At 44.2% G+C, this 18809-nt stretch overlaps 1 protein-coding gene across 1 annotated transcript in view; it reads right to left on the bottom strand.

Annotated features, from left to right (window-relative positions):
- Window positions 1–9165: 9165 nt before the first annotated feature.
- Window positions 9166–18809, bottom strand: part of LOC115094092 (trichohyalin-like) — a 157182-nt gene continuing 147538 nt past the window's right edge. Inside the window, exons 20-22 of the mRNA XM_029606790.1 lie at window positions 11956–12072; window positions 10119–10178; window positions 9166–9541 (exon numbers count right to left, since the gene is read on the bottom strand). Coding sequence (XP_029462650.1) covers window positions 9452–9541; window positions 10119–10178; window positions 11956–12072 — 267 coding nt within the window. The 3' untranslated portion in view covers window positions 9166–9451. The remainder of the gene's footprint in view (window positions 9542–10118; window positions 10179–11955; window positions 12073–18809) is intronic.

Genomic DNA, 18809 nt, shown 5'->3' with positions numbered 1-18809 from the left:
TATTAGTTATTCCCGCGCGAATATACTTTCAATTTTTCTCTTTACTGCTCCACAATCTTGTATAATAGCTGTCTGGACCTCTTTAACTTGTTTTAAATCATTTTCCATAGTTAGAAATTTCTCTGAAACCTCCAACTTGTATCCCTCCAACTGGAGGGAGACTGGAGGATAGCAAATGTAACCCCAATATTTAAAAAGGGCTCCAGGGGCGATCCGGGAAACTACAGACCGGTTAGCCTGACTTCAGTGCCAGGAAAAATAGTGGAAAGTGTTCTAAACATCAAAATCACAGAACCTATAGAAAGACATGGTTTAATGGAACAAAGTCAGCATGGCTTTACCCAGGGCAAGTCTTGCCTCACAAATCTGCTTCACTTTTTTGAAGGAGTTAATAAACATGTGAATAAAGGTGAATCGGTAGATGTAGTATACTTGGATTTTCAGAAGGCGTTTGACAAAGTTCCTCATGAGAGGCTTCTAGGAAAAGTAAAAAGTCACGGGATAGGTGGCGATGTCCTTTCGTGGATTGCAAATTGGCTAAAAGACAGAAAACAGAGAGTAGGATTAAATGGGCAATTTTCTCAGTGGAAGGGAGTGGACAGTGGAGTGCCTCAGGGATCTGTATTGGGACCCTTACTGTTCAATATATTTATAAATGATCTGGAAAGAAATACGACGAGTGAGATAATCAAATTTGCAGATGACACAAAATTGTTCAGAGTAGTTAAATCACAAGCAGATTGTGATAAATTGCAGGAAGACCTTGTGAGACTGGAAAATTGGGCATCCAAATGGCAGATGAAATTTAATGTGGATAAGTGCAAGGTGATGCATATAGGGAAAAATAACCCATGCTATAATTACACAATGTTGGGTTCCATATTAGGTGCTACAACCCAAGAAAGAGATCTAGGTGTCATAGTGGATAACACATTGAAATAGTCGGTGCAGTGTGCTGCGGCAGTCAAAAAAGCAAACAGAATGTTGGGAATTATTAGAAAAGGAATGGTGAATAAAACGGAAAATGTCAACATGCCTCTGTATCGCTCCATGGTGAGACCGCACCTTGAATACTGTGTACAATTCTGGTCGCCGCATCTCAAAAAAGATATAATTGCGATGGAGAAGGTACAGAGAAGGGCTACCAAAATGATAAGGGGAATGGAACAACTCCCCTATGAGGAAAGACTAAAGAGGTTAGGACTTTTCAGCTTGGAGAAGAGACGACTGAGGGGGGATATGATAGAGGTGTTTAAAATCATGAGAGGTCTAGAACGGGTAGATGTGAATCGGTTTTTTACTCTTTCGGATAGTAAAAAGACTAGGGGGCACTCCATGAAGTTAGCATGGGGCACATTTAAAACTAATCGGAGAAAGTTCTTTTTTACTCAACGCACAATTAAACTCTGGAATTTGTTGCCAGAGGATGTGGTTGGTTCAGTTAGTATAGCTGTGTTTAAAAAAGGATTGCGTAAGTTCTTGGAGGAGAAGTCCATTACCTGCTATTAAGTTCACTTAGAGAATAGCCACCTCCATTAGCAATGCTAACATGGAATAGACTTAGTTTTTGGGTACTTGCCAGGTTCTTATGGCCTGGATTGGCCACTGTTGGAAACAGGATGCTGGGCTTGATGGACCCTTGGTCTGACCCAGTATGGCATTTTCTTATGTTCTTACTTCCAACTGACAGGACACAAGATTTAATTTTAACCGAGCAGTCTACAATTGACTTTGCCATTGCCGATGTCTGATTCCACAGTGAATCTAGTGTGACTACTTCTGGTTTCTCTGGTATGAAGTCACCTTCGGTAAAGGGAAGGGGCTCCTGCCCTCGTCTCTCCTTCCCAGCTCGATATCACAGAGGAAACTCTCTCCATTATTCATGGAGGCCTGTGCTTGCTCTTCCAACGCCGCTGCCCCCTCAGACTGTTCAGCACGAACCTCCACTTCGGGGCTCCCTGGCAGTCGCGGCGTTGAAGTTGCTCACGCAGCCGGAGGTAGTCTGTCGTCCAATGGGCTGAGGGAAACCTCTTCCGAGGGCGGGTCACATTCTCCCCTCTGTGACCCGACAGCCGGACCCTCCCAGCTCCATTCCTACCGCTTTGGCGATGCACTGCAAGATTGCTCCCTGCCCGGCTGGGATCGCTGGGATGGAGGGGTAAGTCCTAAGCTTCCCTTTACGTTCCGGAGGCATTTTGTATTTAGGAAATCGCTTCAAAGAAGAAAAACGCCGGAGCAGTGGGCGCGGTGCGTCCGCTCAGGTCGCCATATTGACTCCACTCCCCGAGCCTTTGTTGTTCTTATGGAGGGTAGGGGTATGGGTACAGATAGAGGGGGTGGCAGGAGGGAGAAGAGCAAGCAAGGGGGCGGGTAGGATCAGGGTAAAGGAGAAGGGAGCCCCCCCTCAACAAAAATTATGAGCAGGCCTCTTTTCTCAGCCCCCTCCTCTTTCATCCTCTAGCATTCCAGCTCTCTTCATGCCCTCCTCTCGCCCCTAAGCCTACCTCCGCCCCCGCTTGATCTCATCTCCTGCTCCATCCTCTCCAACCTTGCTCTCTCCCCTTGCCCCACCTCCCTCTCTCCCTCATACATACCTTCCCCATAATCCCCTCATTCCGTCTCTCCCAACCTACTTCCCTCACGCCCACCCCCTTCACAATCCCCTTGCTCTTTCCCTCTCTTCCCACCACAATTCCCTCCCTCACCTCCTTGACTCCAACTCCCTCCCTCCTGGTGCTGCCTTGATGCTGTCACTCACCCACCTCCTACAGAATAGCAGCCTTGCAAGGCCTCAGCTCTGCTCCTGCTCCGCAGCTGTCAGGGCCTGGTGATGTCATTCAGGCACAGGCAGCTGCCAGGATCCTCCAAGTTTTAGGAGCACTTAGTGTAGCAGCAACAGCAGCATTGGAGGTCGCCACGGGGGGGGGGGGGGGGGGGGGGGGGCAGATAGCACCAGGCCAAAGGTTTCACTTTTTGCTGTGTCTTTGATCCCTGCAAACCCCCCCCCCCCTTACGTCTGATACCTGCCAGATTAGGGTGAAAATCAGTTTAAACTTTCACCTGTGTAAAAATCAGGAAATTTACAGGCAAAAAAAAAATCAGTTTAAACTGAAAATGAAGGTCCCTAGAAATATGGCGAATATCATGCAAGTCAGCTCTCACTAAAGAAGAATAAAAAGAAGTTGAAATCTCAGGGACGACAGGATGCAAGCCCACTCTCTTGGCCACTCAGCTGCTCTTTGAAAATCGACCCCATTGTGAAGTCATTGAATATTCATAAAGCTACACTGCCATTGGCTAACACTAAGCACTTTGAAAGCTTCCTGAAATGTTGCAATCTCCTTTACTGCACATAGAAATGTATGCAAATGTATTGCAGGATTATTAATATTGTGCTGCAGAATTTTCTACTTCTTGTCACAGAATCTACCTCTGAGCAGGAGACCCGGAGCCTTGACTTATAACTGTGTTATATTATTTACACCTCATCTGTGGGCTCTGCAGCTGTCATGGAACACCCCTTTATCTGAGCAACCAGTGGGTAAGCTTTCACCTATTTCTGGAACTGTAAGCACTGTTCTGGCATCAGAATGCAGTTATATCACAGCTGCTTTCATAGTGGTCACAGTAGAAATCCTTGGGTGAGTTACCTATGATTTTGCAATGCTTAGCAACTGGGACAATATAGGTTACTAAGAATATGACACTAATTTTGTTATTAAATGCATCTTTATACAAGGAAAGGAAGGCGTTATATCAAAGGTCAGACCAAGGGTCCATCAAGCCCAACATCCTGTTTCCAACAGTGGTCAATACAGGTCCCAAGTAGTTGGCAGGTACCCAAACGTTAAAAAGATTAATAGCAGTAAATGGATTTTTCCTCTAGGAATTATCCAAACATTTTTTAAACCCAGTTACACTAACTGCTGTAACCACATCCTCTGGCAATGAATGCCAGAGCTTAACTATATGCTGAGTGAAACAACAAAGACCTCCCTTCAGGATAATCAATAACTGGACAACTCCAAAATGATCTTTATTTTTTTAATGGACAGGTCTATTACCTTGTTACTCTACTATTTCACTGTTAATGTTTTTCTATCGCTTTATTTCCATTCCAAGTTGCATTATGTCCCTGTTTTATTGTAACTGCTACTTCTTCTTACATCACATGTTATTGTTCTAAGTTCTTATCCTTTTTGTTCACACCCTGTTAATTGTAAACCGACATGATGCGACTCCCATCGCGAATGCCGGTATATAAAAAGTAAAAATAAATAAAATAAAATAAAATATGAGTTACTTGTTAACTTCATGTAGTGCCCCCTGATCCTTCTAGTATCTAAGAGAGTAAATAACCGATTTACATTAACTTGTTCAAGTTCTTTTATGATTTTATAGACTTCTATCATATCCCTCCTCAGTCATCTCTTCTCCAAACTAAACAGTCCTAACTTCTTTAGCCTTTCCTCATAGGACAGCCGTTCTGTGCCCCTTATTTTGGTCGCCCTTCTCTGCACTTTCTCCAGTGCAGCTATATCTTTTTTGAGATGCAATGACCAGAACTGCACACAGTATTTGTCATTCCCTTCTTTTTTTTTTTTTTAAAATAATTAAACATTATTGAAATCTTCAATTTGTTTTTATACATGCACAAACCAGTAAAACAATAACGTTTCAGAAAAATCCTCATATTTGCAATAAACATATAAGAAAACATTGTCATTCCCTTCTTAATAATTCCTAACATTCTGTTTGCTTTTTTGACCACCACAGCACACTGAGTTGATGATTTCAATGTATTATCCACTAAGATGCCTAGATCTTTTTCCTGGGTGGTAGTTCCTAATATGGAACCTAACATCGTGTAATTATAGCATGGGTTATTTTTCCCTATATGCATCACCTTGCACTTGTCCACGTTAAATTTCATCTGCCATTTGGATGCCCAATCTTCCAGTCTTGCAAGGTCCTCCTGTAATGTATCACAATCTGCTTGAGATTTAACTACTCTGCATAATTTTGTATCATCCACAAATTTCATCACCTCACATGTCATGCCCCTTTCCAGATCATTTATAAATATATTAAAAAGCACCGGTCCAAGTACAGATCCCTGAGGCACTCCACTGTTTACCTTTTTCCACTGTGAAAGCAGTGTAAAATGTAAAGGTATCATACGATGTCTCTTGTCCATCATTAATTATGGAAGTGTCCTCACAGTTACATGATAGTGATGTAATAAAGAAGATGAGGTGGTTTTTCAGGCACTGCCCAATTCAGTGAGAACTAGGTCTATATTTAATTTAAAATATTTATAGGCCACTCAAGTACAAAATCTCTGAGCCGCTTACAAAACCAAAAAACATCCAAGATAAAATAAACAACATAGAGAACACCAAGCAGTAGAACAGATATTTATAGGCTCTGGGTAGCTAGGTGGAGGCAGGATTCCTTAGTGGCAGGTCCTACCTACATCTAGCTCTTCCCAGGCTTTCAACATATGTGGGTAGCCACGGATATGTTGCTGTGAATGCAGTGTGGAAATCTCCAACTATAAATAGGCCTCTGGTCCTTCTCCTTAAATAAATGTCACACCCAAGTTTTCTGCAGTAGGTAATTACCTTTATTGATGTGTGCACATCACGAGAAACAATGAGAGACAGGTCTTGGCAGAGTTCCAATTCTAACAAGGGTACCCCTGATTCTTCTATTTTACAAAGCTGGTATGATTCACTTGTCGCAACTTAATCAGTAGCGGTTTCAATTTCTGCTCTCTTATTTAAGCAATATTTCGCATACATCAGAATACCTATTGTTTTTTTTTTTTATTTCAAGCATTATCATTTTCTTTCAACTTTGGCCTATATTACCATCTGCATGGAAAAGTAAAGTTAGATTCCCTGTACGTACCAGGATCAGTCCAGGACACCTGGGTTGTGACTCCGCACCAGTAGAGTAGATGGAGACAGACTAAAACTTGTGGGCGGAGCCATATATGCCCCTGTGCCAGTCACAGCCCCTCAGTCTTACTCTGTCTCCAGTAGATAGTGCAGGTGCGGTCACAGCTCCTGCCTGCCCTGGTTCTGGTACTCTGTCAGGGTTGGTTCTTTTTTTTCTTGGTTTTAGGCCAGTTTAGGCTATAGTTAGTTTGGTCTTTTTCTGCAGTTTTAAATTTTTGAATTTTAAATTGTCACTGTCGTTCCGTCCGCCCTGCCTCCCAGGGGGGTTGAGAGGTCCTGAGGGGACTATCCCCCCTGGTTGAGGCCGCTGCTAGGGTCGAGGACCCGGCTTTACTAGTAGCAGCGTCAGGGGTGACACCGGGGAGCCCGGTTCACTCACCCCTGCTGGATTAGGGCTCCAGGACCGTGGACAGTGAGCGGTGTTTTTGTAAAAAAAAAAAAAAAAGTTTTGCGTTGGCTTTTGTTTCTGGCTCTCTCTTCCTTCGCGTCGCCGCTCCGTGTTGGCTCCGGGGGGGGGGCGCCGCTGGCAGGGGGGGAGTTCGTTTCGCTTAAGTTTATTTTGGTTACTCGCGTTTCTCTCCATTTTCGCCGTGTTTTGCGTCGGCAAGCCTCGTGGCTCGTTCTGTTGGGCCTGCGGCTCGGTCGTTTACTCCCAGGGGGCTTACCAGGTCCTGAGGGGACCATTTCCCCTGGTAGAGCTCTGACTGGGCTAGGGGTCGAGGATCCTGTGGTACTTTACAGCCCAGCCGAGGTGTTGCCGAGGAGCCCGGCTCACTCACCCCGGCCAGACCGCTGGACCGTGGCGAGGGACAGCTGCAGGTAATTAAAAAAAAATAAAAAAAAATTTGAAAACCTGAGCGGTTTTTCGTTTCAGCGCGAGCGCAGGGGTTTACCTCTATACCGGTCGGGTCGGCGTTTCGTTTCCTCCCGCTTAATTTTTGTTTTTCTGTCACACTGCCGAGCAGGCCGCTTAGGTCGGCCTGCTCGACTTGCGGCTCCAGCACCGCGCGCCTCTCTCGGGCTCAGCTGTCTTCAGGCTGCGACACGGGGTGCACAGGGTCGTCGGCCTCGCTTCGGGGGGGGTGTTTGTTCCTTGGTGGCGATTGCTTCGGCATGGCGTGTTTCGGAGTTACAGGCCTTGTCCTGTAGGAACCCCTTCTTGCGTAGTTCCGATTTCGGAGTTTTCTTTGCGGACGGTTCCTTCCTTCCTGCCGAAAGTGATGTCGGCCTTCCATGTACCTTTATCGGTTGCGCTGCCCACTTTCGAGGTCAGGGAGCCCTCTGATCCAGAAGCGAGGGAATTACGGCAGCTTGACATACGGAGCTCCCTCCTTCGCTATCTGGAGGTCATTAATCCATTTCGGGTCACAGATCATCTGTTTGTTTTTTGTTCTCTGGTCCCAGGAAAGGAGCTGCAGCGTCCCGCGCGCAGATCGCCCGTTGGCTTAAGGAGGCCATTGGTTCGGCTTACTTGGTGCGAGGCGAACCACTTCCCGTGGGTCTTCGGGCTCGTTCGACTCGATCTCAAGCTGCGTCTTGGGCGGAAGCTTCGCAGGTGTCCCCTCAAGAGATTTGCAGGGCGGCTACCTGGAAGTCGTTGCATACCTTTATCAGGCAGTACCGGTTGGATGTCCGGGCTGCCGACTCCGGGGGTTCTGGAGAGAGGGTACTCCGAGCGGGACTCTCTGCTTCCCACCCTTGGTAAGTTTGCTCTGGTACATCCCAGGTGTCCTGGACTGATCCTGGTACGTACAGGGAAAGAAAAATTAGTTTCTTACCTGATAATTTTCATTCCTGTAGTACCAAGGATCAGTCCAGGATCCCGCCCGCAGCGCTGCAGTAACGGAGAGTCCGCTCACTATTCTGGGTTACTCTTGTCCGCTTGTTTAGCTCTCTCGGTTGGAGAGTCCGTTTCCAGAAGGGGTGTTTATTTCCCCGTTCTATTCTATTAGCGATTTATAGCTAGTTTTGGTTTTAGTTCTCTGGTTGTGTTTCTACTTTGACATTACGTATGACTGAGGGGCTGTGACTGGCACAGGGGCATATATGGCTCCGCCCACAAGTTTTGCTCTGTCTCCATCTACTGGTGCGGAGTCACAACCCAGGTGTCCTGGACTGATCCTTGGTACTACAGGAACGAAAATTATCAGGTAAGAAACTAATTTTCCTATATCCTTTAACCTAATTCCTTATTTTATTCTGTTTGCCAAGCCATAACTTTAAGCAAAAGTTTCCATTATAGCTGCAAGATACATTCTGGATATATTCTAATATCTGGTTTTCTACTTTGCACCTTTACCTTTGGCCCATTTCTGATAAAACTGAAATGCTCAAGAAAAGCTTTGCTAAACCCACCACAGCAGGACAGAATAATCCAGGCGTCACCTGGACGGCTCCTGCCCCACCTGCCCCTCTTGCTCCAGTCCCTGGGGGTGAAGTGCACGCACTCTGAATCAATCCTCAGGATCTCCTTCAGCATGGCCGTCACGGCCCTCCACGATATCCTTTGACAAGGGTCAGGGTGCGCTGCCCCCTTGTAAAAAGTTGGTCAAACTGAGGTTCTGCAGAAGAGCCCAGTTGCTTCCCTGTTTTTTTTTTATTATTATTTCCTCCAGAGAAGGTGGCTGAGGTTCAAGGTAGAGCTCCCAGGCCTTCAAAGAGGCAAAGTGATCTCGGGGTCCAGGAGGATTCAGAGTTAGAGATAACTGCCTTAAGTGTTTTAAGAAGTGGATGTACATTCTGGACTCAGACAGAGCGCTGCCTGGCGTGTGAACCTGCTCGAGTGTCAGGAGAAGCTCATCTGTCATTGACCAGGAGGAACCCTCATAGCAGGAGAGGTGCTAACCGTACTAGTGAAGATAATCGGGAATCTTATTTAGGGAAAATCCCAGGGCTGAGAGCATCTCAAAGCTCATCTTCCCCCCTTACCTGGAAGGCACAGGGGCCCCAACTGGGTATTGAATGGCCCCTCAACTTTCCATCGTGCCCAACAGTTCCAGTAGCTGGTAGAACAAGGGTTACAAGAGGCTTATACGGATTAGACAGCACCTTTCCTCCTACAGGGCACAGTCAGTGGCAAAGGCCTGGATTAGAATTAAAAGAATGAAGGCAGGGAGGGGGAGGGGCTGTATTTATTAAAGGGCTTTGTGTGGAATTTGTTCCGTAGCAAAGCATAAGAGGAAACACGTAACACAAGGAAATCTGTGTTTGAATAATTTACACTTTATTTAGGAAGACAATAATTTATTACAGAGTTCTCATTCACAAGTCTACTGTAAACAGTCAACTCCTGCCAGCCTGTGCCCTTCTCCTCTCACTTTAAAGTGCTGTATATAGAGACTTATGTACCCAGGACCCACCGCCAGTCTGTGCCTCTCATCCCGCGCACTGGCTCCAAGCTTTGAAGTACTTGCATAATCGACTGATTGTACCCCAGGACCAGCTGCTAGTCTGTGCCTTCGTCCCTTTCATCCCCTCCCCCCCCAGCCTCAGGCCTCAAAATGTTGGTGTACGGATTCTATGTACCCCAGGACCTGCTGCCAGTCTGGTCCTCCTGGCCTCAGCATCTCCTCTGTGCTCTGGAAAATAAATAATAAAGAAGAAAAGCATCCAGCAAGCGTAACAGCAGAGAACCCATCACCTCTGTGTACCTGTCAGCATGTCTCCGAAAGAGAAAGCAGCTAGAGTCAGAGGGGCGGTGCAGCCTTCTCTTGTCCACTTTCTTTACTCTCGGACGACTGCCAGTATTTTTTTGTAGGCAGTATAGGGGCAAAATCTGTGAGAACTTTGTACCAGTTATCAAAAGGGAAAGTAAGAGAATTCTTTCCCATTGAAAACTGCCTAGGGAAAAGCTCATACCGAGACTTGCATTTGATTTTTCTGTGGGGGCTTTTTCCCTTCATAAATAAAGCATGCAGTTTTGAAAATGCAAAGTTATGTGCATTATGGCCTCTCTGGCCCTAAGCTCTTCTCTGAGCCTACCTACTTTTTCTATGGGTAAAAGAAGCACACTCACTGATCCCCCATGCAAAGGGTGGGCAATTTTCCCCGACAGCTGATTAACCCAAGTAAATGCCTTTTGAAAATTGCCTTCCCTATGTCCTCCTCTAACCATCAATTTGTCCTCTCTTGCCACCCGTCCTCCGCTCCACTCACCAGGGTGCTTTGGATTCCAATGCTCTCTGCAACCTCAAATGCCAGATTCAAATTCTTCCTCTGGAATAGTAACCAATGAGAGAAGAGTTTCATGCATACATTAAAGATGTCACCGCTGCTTTCCACCATCCATAACACAGCAGGACCCCCGCTGAACAGTATCAGCTATCCACAATCATATTTTTTGATTCGTGGTATGAATGATATTTCTTTGATATAAAAGAGATGGTATCTCAAAAGGTTTGTTTCATAGATGCTCATAATTAGTTATTAGACGCTGCAAAGAATGTCTCTTCTGGTATAAGAAATGGTATTTGTCCGGCTAAGTTTGGGACTTAGCTAGACAAACCTGGAGTTTTAAATATTCCCCCGATAATGACCTTCTTGGCTAAAACACTTAACGTGAATAAAAGGCATTTTGGGGATGGGGCTTAGGCTTTTGCAAGATATTCAGCACTACTAGAATAAGTTTGTCTGAATAAATCTGATTATGCTCCAGGACAGGCCTAAAAGTTATCCAGGTACATTTACTCGGATATTTAAAGATAGCTGATAAAGTCACACACACATAAAGAAAGGCAAGCAGGTGCGATCCCACACCCCACAAAAAGTCACCAAAATGTGGATGCCTAGCATCCAATCCCCTCCTGACCCCCACAATCCCACCCCCATTTTGCCACCATAGCAGCCTGAGGCCCCACCGGATAAGAAAATTAAATAACCGGCTCTGGGCCCCCTTCTGCTCTCCCCTACCGCACCTGGAACTTGCCCAAGATCCAGAAGGCCTGGCCAGGCGTTGGCAGACTTTTACCATGTTCCATACTGCTGTCAGAGCAACAACGGAAGGGGTTGGGAGTCAACCTTCTGCAGGCTGGGCCTTGGAGGTATGGTGGCGGAAGGGGTTCCAGCTGGGGCAGAAGAGTAGGGTGGGGAGCAGGAGGGGACTCACAGCATCTGTTTCAATGTTCACATCTGGTGAGATGGAGGGGGCCTCGGGTCACTATGATGGTGACATTGGTGGCATTATTTTGGGGTTGGGAGGTAGACTGGGCATTATTTATTTATTTATTTATTTTATTTATTAAGGCTTTTATATACCGACTTTCTTGATACAAATCAAATCAATTCGGTTTACAATGAACTAAGTAGAATATACAATTAACCAATCAACAAGAGATACAGAGCATACAGTTACATTATAACAAGGAAGCCTTAACTTGGAGTAGGAAAAAAAGAAGGGGTGAGCGGAGCAATAAATATATAAAGTGCAATAAAATAGAATAAATACTATATACAGAGGAGGGGGCAAGGAGCCAACCTCTCTTTAATGGATATTATGCATGAAAATTTGGAAAGTTTTGTTTACAGAGATGTGTGCATTAGGTACCAACATTTTGGTGAATTATTTTGAGGGGGGTGGGAAGGTCATGCCTGCTTGACTCTTTTTTTGTATAAATTTAGCTATGCTGATGAATATCCATAGATAATATCTGGCTAATTTTTTCCAGATAATTTTAGCTGTGTACATTCAGAAACATAGCTAAAGTTATCAGAGTAAAGTTACCTGGATAACTTTAGCAGAGGATATCAACAGGAGACTTATCTCGCTGAATATTCGGCTAAAGCTATCTGGATCAGTTTACCCAAATAGCTCATCTGTGCTGCTGAATAGAGCCCACACCATCTCTAATACTAACGAAGATGGCCTCTCAGGCAGGTTGCTAAATAGACTCTTTATAATCAGTTAATCGGCACTGCAAGAGATGTTTTTTAATGGTTATAAGCGATGCCACTTTGTAATCTCATTGGCTTTGTGACCCTAGGCTCTTGTTTGTACCTTTTCCATGGGGTCAAGGCGCTGGTAGGGGATCCGTTCTGGTAAGTAGGTGTGCAGGAGTGCACACAGTGCCATCCCATCTGTCCAGGAGCTGCTGAAATTGGTTATTGCGATGTTCTGAAGAAAAGACAGAAATCAGAACTTGCATTCCCCCAGCTATGCTTAGCAACTTTAAGGCTTTTGATTCATAACCCTGACAGTTTTAACAAGGTCTCAAGACTGGAAAAATGCTGCCCTTGCTCTCACTTTGCAATAGATTACCAACTTCATTACAATATGCCTGTGTGGTTCATTGTACTTTTACGGACATGCAAAATTAAAATTCACCATCGGCAGAGTAAACTTTTCTGTTAATTACCTGTCCTTTCCAAATCAGCCCAGACAAGTGGGTTATGCCCCCCCCCCCCCCATGTCAGCATATGGAGACAGAGAAAAAAAAAATCAATGTTGATTTCACTCCCTCTATAAGGGTCTAGGGCTGCCTTCAGCTTGAGGATTTAAGTTAGTTGTTAATTGCTGCTTTAAGAAAAACTGCCCCATGTTGACTAGTAACTGAAATACAAGGTCATGGCCAGCCCAGAGACAGAAAAGCAGAAGCTGTGCATTAGTGTGGAAAAGAATGAGTCTGCAGAATGAATGTGAGATAAGAAAGTTCCTAAAGTGCCTGAGAAACTACAAGAACAAAGAATTACTGAATAAGCATGATATGTAACATCTGAGGGGCACATGAAGGAAAATTACCAGCAAATGTAGAGATGAGAAAGGGGAGGGACGTGCAAGCCTTGTTACTAGTGCTTAAAAGACAAATTTAATACGATGAGTAGATTGGCATTGCTGGGTGAGCAGTTAAATTCTATGATATCCGGTTCCATCTACTCCCATAAGGAAACACAATCTGATTTCCTTGTCGTTTCCGCTATCTTAACTTTGTATGCATGTATGAAATAAACAAATACTGCCAGCTCTTATAAGATCTCTAAGCTACTTAATAAATGTTATGTTTTGAAACTGAAAGTCTGATTCATCACTGGCTGTCTCTGGGGAGGAAACCAGGCGGGATAAGTTTCAATGTTTTTAACAAGCTCTTCAGTAATCCTGTGTCAAAGCCAAGACAACTGAAGGCAATTGTTTTGATTTCCAAATCACCACCACAACTGAAACCTGATGGGGCCAAGACATTTCACTCCATAACCATTAACCCTTGGAATTAGATAATTCCTACACCAAGATCATGAATAGGCCAACTAACCTTCCAAATGGGCAACACATACTTGCTGCTAGATTTCTGAACTTGTTACATTGAGAGCCCCTGATCCTTCTGGGTGGGTTCTGGACTGGTTTGCAGGAGTAAAGGAAAGGAAATTGACAGGTACATTTCACCTTCCTAATTTTTCATGCTAGACCAGTAGTGTCAAGTAAATACACTAAATACACACTTTAATAAGTCACATCGAGGACCTATCCAAGAAAAAAACTGATCACCTACAAACATCTCAAAGATGGCCTACAATGGGCTCGAGAATGGCTGTCTCTGCCCAACTTTCTAACAATTATGAGCGAGAAAAGTCTGGTTCTGATAGAAGTGAAACAGGATTGGGCTCAGAAAGCCCCTTTCCTTTAAAATTACCAAAGGCCATCAAGGAGACCAATTTCAACTACAAATTTCACAGAGAGTCCTTATAAGGCTTGAAAGGAAGGGAGACCAGATCCATTCATAATTAAGCTCAGGTTCCATGTCAAGTAGGCCTTCTGCAGTGCAGGACTTGGGTTCTTTACTCCCTAGATTAGAAGAAAGTTGTCCCTTGCAGAAAGGCAGAACTGGTCCAGCCCTCTGCAAGATTTGCAAGTTATGTCTTCATCCCAGCCTCTTTTGAATGAAGAACAAGATTGATGTAATGTATCCCTCAAAAGGAAATACTATCTGCTCTGTAAAATGACGACCTCCCAGAGATTACAAATTATCATGTCTGCTATGTGATCCTCTTTTACACCACTGAAGACTAATCTCTGACAATAAGTATTCTTACTATTAGGAAGGCTCTCTCAACAGTCAAGGCTGTAAAAAAGAATGGAAAGGATCTTCTACAGAAAAAAAAATACACTGACCAGGGAAAAGGGCGACGGCACATTCCTCCTTGCTCCTTCAGAACTCAGTTTAGGGAATGTCCGGGCTCCTGGTAGGAACACATGCAGGAGACTGGATATCCGTCTTGGTTCTAAAGGGATAGACAAATCCTCTGGCTCCTGCTTTCCTTTTTGGCTAAAGAACTTGTCATCTTGGAACTATGCCAAGCTGATCTGAAATCCACTCGCACTGGTGCCCCACCTGACCATTAGTTGGGTAGAGGCTGCTTCTGCCAGTCCATACAATTCATGGTCCCCAGAATATCAGCTCAAAATATTTGTCTGTACAATGAAGGTATTGGCCATGTGAGCTGCTGCTAGGTACTGCAGAGGAACTCCATCCAGACCAAATCTGACTCACTTAACAGGGTACCTGAGGGCAACTAGATTCCTTCAGCTTGTTCTTATCAGCTAATTGTATTACATTGACCGTCACTACTCAGGCTGCCTTCTCCTGAGTTATAGGCCAGGATTTCTGGAGCACTAGATGGCAGACTCTGGCCCTCATCCTAGACCTGGATCCACTGGTTTATTACTAGAACTCCTGTCCCTACTTCAGCTGCCCCAGATCGTAACTCTTCTCCTATTCTATAAGGCTCATATATACAGTGCAAAATAACCATGAAGGAGACTAAATCCATTCCCTGCAGGAGACACTTTTCTCTCCTCATAGTAGGTTCTATTTATCACCACTTGCTGTCAACTGTTAGTCAACCTATTTGTAATCCATTCCATCTCTCGGACCCAGTCCCAGCTTTTCATTTTGTTCATGAACCTCCTATGTGGGACAGTGTCAAAACCTTTGCTGAAATCCAGATAAATCATATTGAGTACTCATTTTATCTAAAGGTCAGCCAAAAAAAAAAAAAAAAAAAAGATTCGTTTGACATGACATTCTGGTAAAACTATTGGGGAAGATTTTCAAAGGGTTATGCGCGTAACCCCGAAAACCTGTCCCTGTGCGCACGGAGCTTATTTTGCATAGGCTTGGCGACACGCGCAAGCCCCGGGACGGGCGTATGTCCTGGGGCTTTGAAAAAAAGGGCGGGAAGGGGGCATTGGCATGGGCGCTGATCCGGGGTGGTCCAGGGGCGGGACAGAGGCCTCCAGCATGGCAGCCGGCTGGCGCGCACAAGTTACGCCTGCCCAGAGGCAGGCGTAAATTCAAAATCAAAGGTAGGGCGGGGGGGGGGGGGGGGGGGGGGAACGGAGGGAACGGGGAAAGCCATCAGGGCTCCACTAGGGCTCGGCGCACGCAAGGTGCGCACGCATGTTATAAAATCAGGCGCTGATTTGTGCGCGCCGGGTTGCGTGCACAAATCTAAGCCCGCACATAGGTTTGAATATCTGGCCCATTTTGCCTCTGATCTTGCAACCCCTTAGACTGCAGACAATTGCCTATCCTTTCCTTCAGCAATGTCTCCATTAATTTTCCTACCATTGAGGTAAGTCTAAACTGGCCTCTTCTCTGCTCCCATTTTTGTGAAGTGAGACCATCACCACCTTTTCTCCAATCTTGCAGCACCATGCCCTTTTCCAGGGATCTATTCAATACATCTTTCAGCAAACCCACCAGCACCTCTCTGAGCTCACTTAATATTCTGGAACGTATCTGAGGAGGCCCCATGGCCTTGTCCACCCACACACACACCTCTGTAAATGGGGTTGTTTCCATCCCACTTCCATCTGTATACTCTTGCCAACCAGCAACGCTCCTCCTCCAGGGTTCTCCTTTCTTCATAAAATGACCCTGGTTTCCTTTCAATCTTATAATCCCATCTCTGGCCTTCCTCCTTTCTCCGATATATCTGAAACATTGTGTCACCTTGCTTTACCCTCTTTGGTGATCCTTCCTCCCACTTGAGCTTTTGCTAGCCTGATTTTTTTTTTCTGCTTCACCAAATAATCTTCCCTGTATTCTTCTTTTTGAGTTCTTTTGTACTTTTTTGAATGCTGATCATTTTGCCTTTATTTATTTATTTTATGTAAAACTTCTTTATTAAGAAATGGAATGGTTGACAACATACGATATTCAGTGACATCAAATATTCATTGCTTCCACATCAAAAGAGAAATACACATTTTCATTCCCCCCCCCACCAACTTTTTCCTTCCTGCTTCCACTTTCACCCAACCCTCATTACCAGCACAAAACCAAAGTACAATTAATAAAATATGGAAACAAGGCCAAGATGCACCTTTATCAGCTACCTCTTTGAAGAACGACTACTTATATCACTTTCTCACTTTCCTTTTCCTCATTTATTTTTATTTAAAAAAAAAAAAAAGGAGTTTGATGTTTAGGAAGAAAGTGGCAGAAACGTAATATACCAGCTATCAGGAGTGAGTGAAGATTGAAAACAAATACCCATCATACAGCTGTGGTAAATGCCAAGAAGAAATGTTTTTTTCAGACCGACTTTGATTTGGGTAACTCTAAAACATTTTCTATAGTAAAGAAATTGTTGGAAAAGGGGATAGTGAACTCCTGTGTGAATAGTATTATTCTGGCTAGTGAGGATTTTAGCGGTTTTTTTATATTAAGAAATTTGATGACTCACATTAATGACTGGGAATACAAACTGTTCATACCCTTAGATAGAGGACAAGCTTTTGTATCAGGGGAAGGAGCCTGTATTACATAAATGGCTGGAGTTTGAAAGCTCTGTTTGGTAGAATTCAAACAGCTTCTTATCCAAGTACATGCTACACATTGTCTGTTAGAACCCTGTCCAACTGGTCATGTGACGTCTCCAGCTAATGAAGGCTTAAAATGTGTTGAAAATTGTTAATTCTTCATTAGAGGAAGGCATGATACCAAATCAATTAAGTGTTACACCATTGTTAAAGAATTCTGGCTTGGATGAATGCCGTTGTGCTAGTTATAGACCTACTAATAAATGATCCACAATTGCAAGTGAACATAAATAACTGCAAAAATCCCCTGATATAGAAGCAACAGGCAAAAAAGCGCATGTGATGGGAAAATGCTCATATACTGAGGGAAAATGCAATAACGAGACTGCTACATATCCTTCAGAATCCCTCAGCTCAGTCACACTCGCAGAACACAGATAACCTTTACTCAAAACAGACTAGTTCACAAGAAATTACAGATGTGCAGACAAAATCTGAAATGGCAACCCCAAGAAGCAAGACATTGTAAGCAGTACAAAACTGGAAAACTAGAAACAAAAATACACTTTCTCCTATGCATAAACCAAGCTCCCATCGTCATTTTTGTGGAGAGTAGAGGGCACTATTTTTGGGGCTGCCAAGCTCCTGACATTGATTTTATGGAGAAAAGATGCATTTTTTAATATAACACTCCCACCACCCACAAACGTAGGGACTTGGCGGCCCCAACATAACACTACCCGCTTCCCACCCCTCTTTGTGGTAGTTTGCTTCCCCCCAGCCCAGCTTCTTTGCCCAGCACTAGTATCCCCTGACTCCCCTGTTCCCCTGTGGAGAGCAGCCAGTCAGCCTCCCTCCTCCAGCCAGCCTCAGAACCCCATAGAATCCAGCCTCAGACAGAATCCTCTGACCCACCACCCCAACTCCAGTCTCTGACCTCCCTCACACTTCCAGCCTCAGAACCCCCCAGATCCAGTCTCTGAATCTCCAAGCCACCAAGTCCTTTACCTCCTGCATGTCCCATGAGATCAGCAAAGACACACCGCAGCAGATCACTTCTCTGAATCTGACCCAAAATTTGGAGGGACCGGGGCTCAGGTGGCCAACACTTGTACAAAACCTACCATACCAAAACAGCACTAACTGCCAGCACTCAAAATGTAACAACTCTACCTGTGAAAACACAACACTGCAAAATATTACACCAGGTTCTGGAACACCAATATATCTTCTATTAGGAAAAGATAACAAGCCAAGCTACTATATATCCCTGCACAGAAACAAGCTAGAAGAATCCCTAACCTCAGTCATACATGCAGAACACAGACTCTCAAATTCAGAATAAACAGAAATAGAAACATGCAGACAAAAACTGAACTGGAAACCACAACCCAGAATCTAACATTCGAAAAACAGAAAAATCACCATTCATCATAAAACAAACAAAATCAAGAATTAAAGAACATCATAATAGTAAAACCACACTAATAAAATAATAAATATTTCAAAATATCTGAGGAATAGAACATCCAAAAATTAAAAACTCATAAAACTTTTCCAAAGTCAATAAAATATTTCAAAAACAGCAGACACATCAAATAATATCCAATAATTAAAAAATGTAAGGGAAGATTTGAATTGAATTTTTTTTACTGTTTTATTATGATTGTTTTATATTGTGTATGTTAGACTGTGAACTGCCCAGAACAGATGTTAAAAAAAAAAAATTTAAACACATAAGAACTGCCCAACTGGGTCGGATCAGGGGTCCATCAAGTCCAGTATTTTATTTCCAACAGTGGCCAATCCAGGACACAAGTACCCAGGAGAGCCCCAAATAGTAGATGTATTCAATAAAACTTACTCCCAAGGATAAGCAGTGGCTTTCTCAAAGTCTGCCTGATTAACAACAGTTTATAGACTTTTCTTCCAAAAACTTGTGTAAATATAAGAACATGCCATACTGGGTCAGATCAAGGGTCCATCAAGCCCAGCATCCTGTTTCCAGCAGTGGCCAATCCAGGCCATATGAATCTGGCAAGTACCCAAAAACTAAGTCTATTCCATGTTACCATTGCTAGTAATAGCAGTGG

Source organism: Rhinatrema bivittatum, chromosome 6 (assembly GCF_901001135.1).
Source record: "Rhinatrema bivittatum chromosome 6, aRhiBiv1.1, whole genome shotgun sequence".
In the NCBI taxonomy this organism is placed as follows: domain Eukaryota; kingdom Metazoa; phylum Chordata; class Amphibia; order Gymnophiona; family Rhinatrematidae; genus Rhinatrema; species Rhinatrema bivittatum.
Note: the sequence above shows the minus strand (reverse complement) of the source record. Positions and strands in the feature narration are given on the sequence as shown.